Source organism: Colobus angolensis, unplaced genomic scaffold (assembly GCF_000951035.1).
Source record: "Colobus angolensis palliatus isolate OR3802 unplaced genomic scaffold, Cang.pa_1.0 Scaffold68, whole genome shotgun sequence".
Lineage (NCBI taxonomy): Eukaryota > Metazoa > Chordata > Mammalia > Primates > Cercopithecidae > Colobus > Colobus angolensis.
The window spans coordinates 4,346,957-4,360,903 of NW_012120487.1; the positions used below are offsets into that span (position 1 = coordinate 4,346,957).

Consider the following 13,947-nt stretch of genomic DNA (forward strand, 5'->3'; position numbering starts at 1 on the left):
GCCAGGAAAAATTCTTAATCTAAGAGTACTAGAAGATAAAATTTTTGCTTCAAATGCCTCTCAATTAACTGGTCCTTTATAGGTTCAGTTTACCTACAGACGTGAAACTGCCCGTCTCAAAAACGAAGTCTCAAAACACAAATTAAAAAGCAAAACCAAAAACCAGTAAAACCATTCCTAATTATTGACACTGGGTAATGGATGCATGAAAGCTTGTTAAAATATTTCATTACATTATTCTCGTTTAAGTATTTCTAAATATCCACAATATGAAGATTTTTTTAAAGCCTCCAGATAAAAGAGCAACTAGCTATAGGACCTTAAACATGTTAATTTTTCTAAGTCCCAGTGTCCTTATCTTTAAAATAGGGATATCAACACCTACTTTGCAAAATTGACATAAATATTAGAAACAACGAATGTAAAGCACACACCAGTACCTGGATCAAGCATGTGGTTATTAAATAGTGATTGTATAGGTATGTATGTTCTCAAGAGAGCTTGACATTTAATGAGAATTTGTACTTTGCAGAATTAACATTCCAGATGTGTCTATGAAATAACATAAATGATTTTATTTTTCTAAAGTTCTTTTAAAGTGATTTTCATTATTTCAATAATATACCAAACACTTCAGAAAAGTTTTATATAAGATTGGCTTATAAATTTCCAATCATTGTTAGTATCCTCAATAGGATAAGATTTAGTCTCTTGAAAGATGAACATCACTTTTGACCCCGTTCAGTCATTCCAGTTAATTCCAGTGGGTAACCAAACTATGAAATACCAGTCTGAACCAAAAACTAAATGAACTGGGATGAGACTGAAATTCTTATATGGCCTATTAGAAGTAATCTAAATGAGGGTTCTTTCATCACTATGTATTTCAAGAAACTTGCTTAGGACACTTATTATCCATTTAACTTAACAGTTTTTAATTCTCCCACTTACCGATGTTATATTGCTATTGTTGGCTGCACTGAAAGGGTCAGTGCTTGAAGTGGCAAAAGGATCAGTAGATTGCCTGAAGAAACAGTCTGATGCAAATGGATCTGAACCTTTGAAAGGATCACCACCAAATGGATCTAAAAAAATAAGGCATGAATATAAGAGACAAAAAAAAATTACTGCACTAAATTTCCCATCACTTAAAGGTATGATCAGTGCCTTAATTAAAAGGTAGTTTGGGGCCAGGTGCAGTGGCTCACGCCTGTAATCCCACCACTTTGGGAGGCTGAGGCAGGCAGATCACTTGAGATCAGGAGTTCAAGACCAGCCTGGCCAACATGGCAAAACCTCCTCTCTACTAAAAAATACAAAAATTAGTCAGGAGTGGTGGTGCGCACCTACAGTCCCAGCTACTCAGGAGGCTGAGGTGGGAGAATCACTTGAACATGGGAGGCAGAGGCTGCAGTGAGCAAAGACCTGCCACTCCACTCCAGCCTGGGTGACAGTAAGACCCTGTCTCAAAAACAAACCAACAAAAATCAACAAACAAAAAGACAGTTTGGGCTGGGTGCAGTGGCTTACACCTGTAATTCCAGCACTTTGGTAGGTTGAAGTGGACGGATCACTTGAGCTCAGGAGTTTAACACCAGCCTGGCTAACATGGTGAAACCCTGCCTCTACTAAAAACACAAAAATTAGCCAGGCATGGTGGTGCGCGCCTGTAATCCCGGCTATTCAGGAGGCTGAGGCATGAGAATAATCACTTCAGCATGGGAGGTGGAGGTTGTAGAGAGTCAAGATCACACTACTTGTACTCTAGCCTGGGCAACAGAGCAAGACTGTCTCAAAAAAAACCCCAAAAAGACAGTTTGAAATCCCGTAGAATCTAAGCTGAGTATTTTTTATTTCACAGACTCCTTTGCAATTTTGATAAAAGATATAGAACCTTTCACCTAATAAACTTATTTTTTTAAATTGACATATAATTTCAAAAGATCCAATTTTAAGTTTCCTTATTCTACACTATCTATATTTCTGTGTAACTACAGAAAACACAATAAAAACTTCTAAATGTATTTTTCTCTCTGAGCTCAAAGCTAACAGCCAATAGTTTAGAACAGGTTTGGGATGCAAAAACTAAATGGCAAACAACATTTGCATTATTCTAATGAAAATTCCCAGAAAAAGAGTATCTTAAAAAGCCTGATGTTTTAGTAATTCTTCAAGATCCTCTTCCTCTAATCACATGTGTGGGCTATAATCATAGGAAAACAAAATTACATTCTAAATCCCGAAGTAGTATAGATCATTATGCTCACCAAACCTTTAGTTAGTAAGGAGGAATCAGAATAAATATTAAAAGCACCAAAGTCTAAACACTAATGTCATTTTTAAAAAAGTAAACCTACTAGGCACAGTGGCTCATGCCTGTCTCTAATTGCAGCACTTTGGGAGGCTGAGGTAGGAGGACTGCTTGAGCCCAGGAGTTTGAGATCAACCTGGGCAACACAGTGAGACCTTGACTCTATAAAAAATTTTTAAAAAATCAGTCAGGTGTGCTGGCATGAGCCTGTAGACCTAGGTACTCAGGAGGCTGAGGCAGGAGGACTAGGTGAGCCCAGGAAGTCAAGGCTGCAGTGAGCCATGATCACACCACTGCATTCCAGCCTGGGTGACAGAATAAGACCCTGTCTCAGAAACAAAAAACACCAGGAAAAAAAAGGAGAAGTAAAAGTAAAGCAACAATTTATTAAGCAAAATCTCAAGAATTTACTACTTTCTTTCTGAAAATGCCAGGCACATAGAGTATCTTACTGGGGCTTCAGTTTCAGACCCAAATAACATAAGTTTATTATTAAGCAGAAACGAATGAAAGCTAAGATGAAACTCAGTAAGATACTGACCGATTTTTCCAAAAGGATCATCCTTGAAAGGATCACCTGTGATAAAATAAACAGAAAGAAATCCAAATAATAATATTTACTGTGATGACACCGTTACTTAAAGGGTAACTTTAAAACAAAAGCAAAGCAAAGTTTATTTCAATAACTTCACTTCAAAGTAGATAAAATAAGGAATGTCATTGACCTTATTAAATGTACAGCCAACTATACTTACCTTGATCACAAGTTGAGGTTACAGATGGAGGAGAAGACATTATAGCAAAAATTTTACTAACAAAACCTCTACTCTTCACAAGAGTACTGGGAGGGTGTTATTATCACCAGTTCAGAAATAAAGATACTGAGCTTTACTGAAGCAAAAAAAAAAAATTCTTACAGGATTGAAGAGTCCAGAAATAAATCCTTACATTTATGGTCATTTGATTTTTGAAAAGAGTACCAAGAACACAAAATGGACAAAGGACAGTCTTTTCAATAAATGGTGTTAGGACAACTGGATATCCACATGCAAAAGAATGAAGCTTGACCCCTATCTCACATCACATACAAAAATAAACTCAAAATGGATCAAAGATCTAACTGTAACAGCAAAACTATAAAACTCTTAGACAAAGAGAGCATTAAATCTTTGTGACTAAGGTAATAGTTTCGTAGATAACACCAAAAGCACAAGTGATAGAAGAAAAAAATAGATAATTGGACTTCACCAAAATTGAATAAACACTTTTCCAAAAAAGACATACAAATGGCCAATAAGCATCTAGAAAGATGTTCAACATTAGTAAGCAGGAAAATACAAAGCAGGCCAGGTACAGTGGCTCACGCCTGTAATCCCAGCACTTTGGGAGGCCAAAGTAGGCGGATCATGAGGTCAAGAGATGGAGACCATCCCGGCCAACATGGTGAAACCCCGCCTCTACTAAAAATACAAAAATTAGCTGGGTGTGGTGGCAGGCGCCCGTAATGCCAACTACTTGGGAGGCTGAGGCAGGAGAATCACTTGAACCCAGGAGGCAGAGCTTGCAGTGAGCCAAGATCGTGCCACTGCACTCCAGCCTGGCAAAAGAGCGAGACTCCATCTCTAAATACATACATAAAGTTAGCCAGGTGTGGTGGTGGGTGCCTGTAGCCCCAGCTACTCAAGAGGCTGAGATGGGAGAATTGCTTGAACCCATGAGGTGGAGGTTGCAGTGAGCTGAGATTGTGCCACTGCACTCCAGCCTGGGTGACAGACTGAGTTGATAGGCTATTGAAACCAAAGCCTTAATCCTTAGTTTACATATTACAAAGCCTTTTTTTGGGTAAATCTATAATAGAAAAAAAAAAAGAGTACTTACTGCCAACGAAAGGATCAGACTGGAAAAAATCCAAGTTTGTATCTGCAACTGGATCTGTCAGTGAACTTGAGTCTACATTAAATGGATCTTCCTAAAAATAATTTTTAATTAAAATTTTTTTTTTAGAAACCAAAGTTTTAAAAGGTAACATTTTAAAATAAAATAACACACATTCAGGTCATACACATGCTTTGAAAAAATCAACTGATGGGCCGGGCACAGTGGTTCACACCTGTAATCCCAGCACTTTGGGAGGCTGATGTGGGCGGATCACAAGGTCAAGAGAGAGAGACCATCCTGGCCAACATGGTGAAACCCCGTCTCTACCAAAAATACAAAAACTAGCTGGGCGTGGTGGCACATGCCTGTAGTCCCAGCTACTTGGGAGGCTGAGGCAGGAGAATCACTTGAACCTGGGAGGTGGAGGTTGCAGTGAGCCGAGATCGTGCCACTGCACTCAAGCCTGGGCAACAAAGTGAAACTTAAGTCTCGAAAACAAAAGAAAAATCAACTGATGGTAATGTAACAAATATTTCTCTAGTCATAAAGTACATTTAACACGTTTCTCTTTCCTTTGCCTAAAATAGTGTATAATTCATCTAAGGAAAACAGTGATAAGGACATTTTAAAAATATATCATTTAATTTTTAGAGATAAGGTCTCTCTATGTTGCCTAGTGCCTCCAACTCAGGCTCAAGCAATCCACCTACTTCAGCCTCCTGAGTAGTTGGGACTACAGGCACTTGCCACCACATCCAGCTATTAAGAACATTTATTTATTATTTATTTATTTTATATGTATAAATTCAAGGGGTCCAAGTGGAATTCTGTTACATCACTATATTGCCTAATGGTAAAGTCGGGGCTTTTGATGTATCTATCATCTGAATAATGTATATTGTACCCATTAAGTAATGTCTGATAATTCACCCCCTCCTGTCCTTCCACCCTTATGAGTCTCCAATGTTAATATAAAATTATTTTTACCTCTTTTGAATGTCTGTTATTATCGAGTTCAGAACAAACTTTTTCAGTAACAGCTGTAGTCACCTCATTTTCATCAGTCACACCAGAAGGCAGTAGTTCAGGACTACTTCTTGCCTACAAAATATTAACGCAAGTAGATTAACAATATACTTTTTGACTTGGCAGAGACAACTGACTAAAGATAACCAAAAATTATTTAAAAATAAAAAGACAAGCAGAACGTATTCATCAAAAAATTTCTCCTTCTATAATCTTTTTTAGGGAAATGGTGTCATCAAGGATCAAAGTCATTCATGTCAGAAACCTTCAGGACATCTTTAATCCTCAGTTAGAATAAGACTCCAAGTCTTGCTCAGTCTACCTCCTACCTCTTTTTCAAATCCTTGCCTTCTTCTCCATCCTCACTGTCACTGTCACTTACAGTATTATTATCTTTGGTTCCAATTACCATAGCAGTCTTCCTTCCAACTGCTTTCCTGCCTTCAATACGTGCATTTCCAATCTCTTCTCCTTATTGTAGCCAAACTAACAGCTCTAAGATTTGGATGTCATCATGACCCTTCTGGTTAAAATTCTTCAATGGCTTCCCATTGTCTTCTTCATTTAGACGAGTGGGTGAAAGACTCAAGAAGTAGTAGGGGCAGACCGGGTGCAGTGGCTCACGCCTGTAATCCCAATGCTATGGGAGGCCAAGGCAGGCAGATCACGAGGTCAGGAGATCGAGACCATCCTGGCTAACACGGTGAAACCCCGTCTCTACTAAAAATGCAAAAAATTAGCCAGGCGTGGTGGCACGCGTCTGTAGGCCCAGCTACTCGGGAGGCTGAGGCAGGAGAACAGCTTGAACTTAGGAGGCAGAGGTTGCAGTGAGCCGAGACCACGCCACTGAACTCCAGCCTGGGCAACAGAGCAAGACTCTGTCTCAAAAAAAAAAAAAAAGTAGCAGGGGCAATATCTATTTTATACCACCCTTATTTATTTAAAGGATAACCTAGTAATCTGCCTTTTTTGCACTCGAAAGAATATTGTATAATCCATACGACTGTACTGTGTAAATAAAATCAAGTCTGTTAACTTTTCACTTTTAATACCTCTTAAACTTTTATTCTTCTCATTATCCCTTCTACAGTCTGACTCTCTAATTCGTTTTCCACATTTCTAAAAGTTAATCACATCACTTCTTGCTTAAAATTCTTCAATGGCTGTTCACTGTAGTAGGATAAATCCCCCAAAGCTTTAAGATGAATCTAAATTTCTCACCTTCTGGCACTTTCTGACCTAAAAGTCGTCATTTTTATCCAGGTACACATGACAATCACCCATAGAATGTGTTTTTAAAATACACGTATCTGGCTCTATCCCAGAAACTAGTTCAGCAAGTTTGGGGAATCACCTATACTTTGATAAGCACCAGAGGTAATGCAGATGCCTACTAGGAGCGCCTCATCTCTTACCAATACCCTCTCCATCATCGCAAGATATCCTTCAGAACTTCTCAAGATTCTGTGCTGCATGTATTCTTCCACTTTGTACCTATACTAATACTGTTTTCTCTGGCAGGAATGTATCCTCCTCTTCTTAGCTTAACCCTTTCTCACTTGTCAAAGCTCACTTGCAAAGCTTTTCCCAACAAAATCTTTATGAACACCCTCCAAACTCTCCGATCTGAAAATTCTGTGCTTCCTTTAGTACAGCCCTCTAACACAGTGTTACACTACTACACTGTACGCTGCTTGAAGGAAAGATTGAGGTCTCTTGTCTCTGTAGCTCTTATGTAGTACACCACTCTTGCACATAGTTGGTACTCTCCAAATAATTGGTAAATGAATGTCCTTAACACTATGTAAGAAAAATTATTATAGTTTTGGGTGAGGTACTTAAAAAAAAGTTTTACTTTACAGAACAAGTGTTTTAAAAACAGGCTCTATAAAAAATAAATTAGCTGGCTGGGCATGGTGGCTCACGCCTGTAATCCCTGCACTTTGGGAGGCCAAGGCAGGTGGGTCACTTGAGGTCAGGAATTCAAAACCAGCCTGGCCAACATGATGAAACCCCATCTCTACTAAAAATACAAAACATTAGCTGGGTGTGGTGGCGTGAGACTGTAATCCCAGCTACTCAGGAGGCAGAGGTTGCAGTAAGCCAAGATCACGCCACTGCACTCCAGCCTGGGCAAAAAGAGCAAAACTCCGTCTCCAAAAAAAAACAGCTGAAGTTATCTTTTTATACTATACTAGTTAAAATGTACAATTGTTTGAATTAGGACTCACTCTCTGCCTCTAAAAAGGAAATCTCAATTGTTCTCACATGAGGCAAGGCCATGTATTTATATCAGATAAAATGCCAATGAAACTTGGATCTGCACAAGGAAGTTGATTATGAAGGTTATGAAAGTATTAGACTCACTGGAGATTCCTGATGTATGGGCTCAGACTCTAGGTTGCTCTGGCCTTCAGTATGTTCATTAAGGTTGGCTGTTTCACTGCTGCTGGTGCTGAGGCTGCAATAATCTGTAGCTCCATTTACAAGAATGCTGTGTGGGCTACTGCACCAATTTAATGTATTATTATGATTTTCCAAATCTTTCATTTCCATAAGTTTCATTTGCATCTGCCAACACAAAGCGAGAATACAGAACAGAATTTATTACTCAAAAGACATATAACATAAAAATGCCCTCATCCACTTCCTGACGGGCTAGGTGTGGCAGCTCTTGCCTATAATCTCAACACTTTGGGAAACTGAGGCAGGAGGACTGCTTCAACCCAGGAGTTCCAGACCAGCCTGAGCAACACGGTGAAACCTCACTTCTACAAGAAATATAAAAATTAGCTGGGCATGATGGAGTGCACCTGTAGTCCCAGTTACTCAGGAGGCTGAGAAGGGAGGATCACTTGAGCCCAGAGGTCAAGGCTGCAGTGAGCCATGATCACACCACTACACTCCAGAGTGACAGAATGAGACCCTGTCTCAAAAAAATAAATAAAATAAAAATGGTTATACCCATAGACTTGGTCTAGGATACACTTGCTTCCTTTAAGAAGAATCCTCTGGGAATGCTACATGACTAAGAGGAAGGATTCAGTAATTTCTGACAATAAGTATTCCTTTTTTTTAAAGAAATTCAAAAAAAGAAAACAGTTTAAAGAATACCCATTCATCTGGCAGCATTCTCACTACAACTCTTTCAGGTTACCTGTTTATTGAGTACCTACATTAGGACAAGAACTGTGCTAAATGATAGGGATTTTTTAAAATGTGTAAGTTCCTGGACCAAAACCATCAGTCTGCTAGGAGAGACAGACATATAAGCAAATATGCAGGGAAAAATCTTATTACTGCTATAATAGAAATACAAAGTCCAACAAAAGCAGAATGCAGAAAATACCATAAAGAAATAAGAATTTAAGGTGTATCTTGCATGATGAATGAGTAGGTAGATACTCAGCTGCCAGATAATAGGGGGTAAGGAGGCACAAAAGTGAAGGACTTCATTCTATGTAATAACTGAGCACACTGGACTGGATTTTAGAAGAACTAGATTTCAGATGTAGCCCTTTTCAAGGATATGTAACCATGAGAAAGTTACTTGAACTTCCTTGGCTTTAATTTTTTCAAATTCATAATGAAAGAAATAGACTCCATGATCTCTGTGTTTCTGTCTAATCATCCTTTTTTTTTTTTAGTTTTTATTTTTTGACACAGATTCTCACTCTGTTGCCCAGGGTGGAGTGCAACGGTGTGATCTGAGCTCAATGCAACCTCGGCCTCCCAGGCTCAGGTGATTCTCGTGCCTCAGCCTCCCAAGCAGCTGGGATTACAGGCAGGCACCACCATGCCCAGCTAATTTTTGTATCTTTTAGTAGAAATAGAGTTTGGTCATGTTGGCAGGGATGGTCTCGAAATCCTGGCCTCAAGTGATCCGCTGCCTCACCCTCTCAAAGTGCTGGGATTACAGGCATGGGCCACAATACCCAGCCCTATCTCATCATTCATTAAAATATTAGTCTTTATGTAGGGAAACCTGGAAATAAAAAAGCAAAGGATCTATACATAAGACCAACTATAACACTGCACGTTTATCTACAGAAGGAACAATTTCCTTAAGAAACAAGCTTCCAAATTAGTAAATGTGAATTCAAAATTAGATCACAAAACAGAAGAAACTAAGTTATTGTTTATAAAATAAGCAACACTTATTGAACATTTATATACTAAGCACCATGCTAAAATGTCTTACAGGCTTTGCCTCATTAATCCTCACAGTGGCCTTAAGGGGTAGGGTATTTATGAATCCTCCAATTTTGAAGATGAAGAATCTGATACTAAGGTGATTTAGCTAGTAAGTAGCAGACCAGTACTTAAACCTAGACCATCGAGCCACAAAGTCCACACTCTTAATCACTACTCCAATGATAATCATCAGATAGATATACAAGATGTATGATAGTTTCAATATACAACAGGTGACAAAAAAAAAAAACCTATTGTATAAAATGACTGAAAAATGAACAGTAAACTAGGCAAGAGGTTGAAGGAGCAGAAGTTGGGAAGTATAGCTGACTAAAGGATACAGAGGATCCATTTGAGTATATTTCTTGCTTTACAAAGACTTACTGAACTAATTTCCTGTTGCGAATCTCGTAGGTGCTGCTGAAGAGGTTCCAGTTGAGCCTTCCCTGACTCTACACTCTCCTCCAATTCTGCTGTTTCTTGCTGTAGACGGCTGAGCTCTTCTCTAGCTTTTGCCAATTCTTCTTCATAAGTGGAGATCTGTGATTCCTGACTAGTTAATTCAGCTTTCAGAGAAGAGATCTATAATGTGAAAGTGAATGAGAAGAAATGGGGATTAAAAGAAGAGATGTCATTGAAATGTTCCAAAATGCAATACATTTATTTGTTTACTTTACTATTTTGGTGGGTTTTTTTTTTTTTTTTGACAGAAATAGCAAATAGTTTATTTAATTGAGAGAGAGAGAGTCTTGCTATGTTGCCCAGGCTGGATTCAAACTCCTGGGCTCAAGTGATCCTCCTGAGTAGCTGGGACTATAGGAGCATGCCCAGCCATACGTAGGCCTATTATGGTGTTTCATTGTTGTTGTTGTTTTATTTCTTTGAGACAGTCTCACTCTGTCACCCAGGCTGGAGTGCAGTGGCACGATCACAGCTCACTTCAGGCTCAGCTTTCCCAGGCTCAGGTGATCCTCTCACCTTAGCCTCTCGAGTAGGTGGGATTACAGATGTGGGCCACCACGCCTGGCTTTCAAAAAAAATTTTTTTTTTTTTGGAGACAGAGTCTTGCTCTGTTGCCCAGGCTGGAGTGCAGTGGTGTGATCTCGGCTCACTGCAAGCTCCACCTCCTAGGTTCAAGCCATTCTCCTGGCTCAGCCTCCTGAGTAGCTGGGACTACAGGCACCCGCCACCGCGCCCGGCTAATTTTTTGTAATTTTAGTAGAGACGGGTTTCACCGTGGTCTTGATCTCCTACCCTCGTGATCTGCCCGCCTTGGCCTTCCAAGGTGTTGGGATTACAGGCATAAGCCACTGTGCCCAGCCGCCTTTCATATTTTTTGTAGAGATGGGATTTCTCCATGTTTCCCAGGCTGGTCTCCAACTCCTGGGCTCCAGCAATTTCCCCCACCCCAGACTCCCAAAGTGCTGGGATTACAGGTGTAAGCCACTGTGCCTGGCCAGTTACGATGTTTTTTGATGTCTGGTTTTTGTAGAGAAGGCTAACTGGTGGAGGGATAGAGGAGAGTTGAAGGTATAGGCACATATTTCTAACAAAAATTTGGAAAAACAGTTCATTAACTGCCCCATTTCCTCTAAAGAAGGCCTGTAATTTTTGTATGAACCTTGCTCCATCGCCCCCATGAACCCAAATGCTGACTAGACTGCCAACTACCACCACCAATAACAAAAAGTAGAGAATGTTTTCATCTTAAGCCAGGAAAAGCAACTAACGTATAGATGCAGGCAGCAGGAAATAGCCAGATATTACCAGTTGGGCCTCCTCAGCACATTTCTTTCTGACTTCCTTGAGTTGCTCCTCCAGCTGGGCTTTCTGCTCATCCAGTTCATCAAGGAGTTCCTGTACCTGCTGTTTCTGGGCCTGTAGTTTTTGCAGATTAGTATTCTCCCTTTGAACTTCATCTTGAAGATCCTAAAATCCAAGAAAATTAATATATTTATTTTCTTTGTGGGTAGGGGAGGGTTAAGTTAGTAATTTTAAATCTGCCTTAAGAAAGAATAAAGTCTTATTGAGTATATTGTGTTGATGAGACTAGGGTACTTAACAGCTTTAAATACAATCTTTACTTGAGGACATCTTCCTTAGAATCCAAATTTAGATATTCAATTTGCTAACTCAAATCTGTCCTTGGACGTGTGATGGGCTTTGCTAACATGTTGAAAATAGAACTCCTGGAATTTCCCCACAAATCTGTTTTAAGCTCAATCTTTCCCCTCTCAGATTCTCTGGTCAAAAAAACCCCACATGGCATCTTCTTGGACTCTTTCTTTCACCTCTCATCTCTAATCTGTCAGCAAATCCTGTTGCAACCTTCTTTAAAATATATCCAGAAACTGACCACCTTTTTCAAACTTGGTCCAAGTCATTCTTATCTCTCTCTTGCCTTCTAATTGGTATTCCTACTTTCACTCATGCTACCTTTCAGTGAATTTCAGCACATCAGCTACTGTTAAAAATCTGTATCAGATCATGTCACTCCTCTATTCAAAACCCTGAATTGTAGCTAGGTGCACTGGCATATGCCTGTAGTCCCAGCTACTTGGAAGGCACAGGTGTGAGGATTGCCTGAGTTCAGGAGTTCGAGGCTGCAGTGAATTCTGATCACGCCACTGCACTCTAGCTTAGGCAACAGAGCAAGATCCCATTTCTAAAAAAAATAATATTCAGCAAATGATGTCAGGCATACCCATATGGCAAAAAAAATTTCAAGTGAATCTCTAAATGACAGCAAACAGAAAAATTAATTATAGGTCAAGTGGGATGGTTCACGCTTGTAATCTCAGCATTTTGGGAGGCTGAGGCAGGAGGATTGCTTGAGCCCAGGAGTTTGAGACCAGCTTGGGCAACATAATGAGATCTGTCTCTACAAATATTTAAAAATTAGCCAGACATGGGCTGGGTGCAGTGGCTCACATCTGTAATCCCAGCACTTTGGGAGGCCGAGGCAGGCGGATCACGTGAGGTCAGGAGTTCGAGACCAGCCTGACCAACATGGAGAAACCCCATCTCTACTAAAAATGCAAAAAAAAAAAAAAAAAAAAATTAGCCCAGCGTCCAGGCGTGGTGGCACATGCCTGTAATCCCAGCTACTTGGGAGGCTTGAGGCAGGAGAATCACTTGAACCCAGAAGGCAGAGGTTGCAGTGAGCCGAGATCACGCATTGCACTCCAGGCTGGGCAACAAGAGCAAAACTCCACCCCCCCCCCAAAAAAAAATTAGCTGGACGTGGTAGCATATGCCTGTGGTCCCAGCTACTCGGGAGGCTGAGATGGGAGGATCTCTTGAGCCTAGGAGGTCAAGGCTGCAGTGAGCTGTGATCATGCCACAGCATGCCCAGACTGGGCAACAGAGTGAGACACTGTCTCAAAAAAAAAAAAAAAAAGGAAAAATTAATTCCAGTTAAATTATGGATCTGAATATAAAAGGCTAACTTTAAAATGTGTAGAAGAAATGCAGATCTCAGTGTAGGAAAAGATTTTTTAAAACAAAACAAAAAAGGATGAACCATTTTGAAAATGTTATATTATTTATTCATCCATGTACATACCAGACCTCATGCTTAATAACAAGAACTACAGAAATTTTTAAAAAGCCAGGCGCAGTGGCTCAGGGATTAGTAACTCCAAAGTATGTGTCAGCATGAGGTGGACAAAAATCTCAAAGAGGGTGAGGTAAAACTGAACACAAATTTCTAAAAACAGTATCTATTCAAAGGTCCCAACAGTCATTCACCAGAATAAGAATCTAAGAACAGAAGAGAAACTTAAAAGTAAAAGGTCTCTGAATTACTGCATAGGTTACACAAGATAGCACCATCATGATAATAGCCAACACTTTAAATGTTACTTACAATGTGCTAGGTTCTGTTCTAGGCTCTTCAAATATACTAACTTATTTATAGTCTATATGACAGATCTATCAATTAGGTACTAAATCATTCATATTTTCCAGATGAGAAAACTGAAGCACTGATATGTAGGTAACTTGTCCAAAGTTAAAAATAGTAAGCTATGGATTCAAACTGAGTTCTGACTCTACAGCCTGAGCTCTTAACCATCATGTGATATACTATCTGCAGACTAAATGTCTCACATGTGTGTCACTATTTTTCAAATACATGCAGATGTTTCTGTGATTAAATAGAACACTGAACAATGCTTTCAATAATTGCTTTTTATCTTATATTTTCTTAACCAACTGGTTAGTCTAAAAATATGTTCCTTTCTTTAAAAAATTCCTTTAAAGCCCAGGCAGAGCAGGCAGACAAGAAGGGGAACTCAAAGGCAGCAGCTGAACGGATGATACTTGAGGAATTCGGATGATGTTTGATGAGTGTCATCAACTCTGCAAAGAAAGGCAGAAAGTGACCTTTGTGTCATGAATTGCTAACTCTTGCACAAAGGACTGATAAATGGAACTGTACAGAAAATTTAAGATGCAGGGACACTTGATTTCTGGAAGAAAACACAATTTCTGTATTTTAATTCAGTCCTTATTTTAAGAGACCTGAAATTATAATA

General features: G+C 39.5%; 1 protein-coding gene across 3 annotated transcripts in view; it reads right to left on the reverse strand.

Annotated features, from left to right (window-relative positions):
- Positions 1-13,947, reverse strand: part of EPS15 (epidermal growth factor receptor pathway substrate 15) — a 91,936-nt gene that overhangs the window by 38,213 nt on the left and 39,776 nt on the right. For all 3 annotated transcript variants that reach the window (XM_011926257.1, XM_011926259.1, XM_011926258.1), the window contains 7 exons: positions 11,177-11,338; positions 9,794-9,991; positions 7,583-7,786; positions 5,177-5,290; positions 4,190-4,280; positions 2,853-2,888; positions 952-1,085 (listed from right to left, as the gene is read on the reverse strand). In XM_011926257.1, coding sequence (XP_011781647.1) covers positions 952-1,085; positions 2,853-2,888; positions 4,190-4,280; positions 5,177-5,290; positions 7,583-7,786; positions 9,794-9,991; positions 11,177-11,338 — 939 coding nt within the window. The remainder of the gene's footprint in view (positions 1-951; positions 1,086-2,852; positions 2,889-4,189; positions 4,281-5,176; positions 5,291-7,582; positions 7,787-9,793; positions 9,992-11,176; positions 11,339-13,947) is intronic.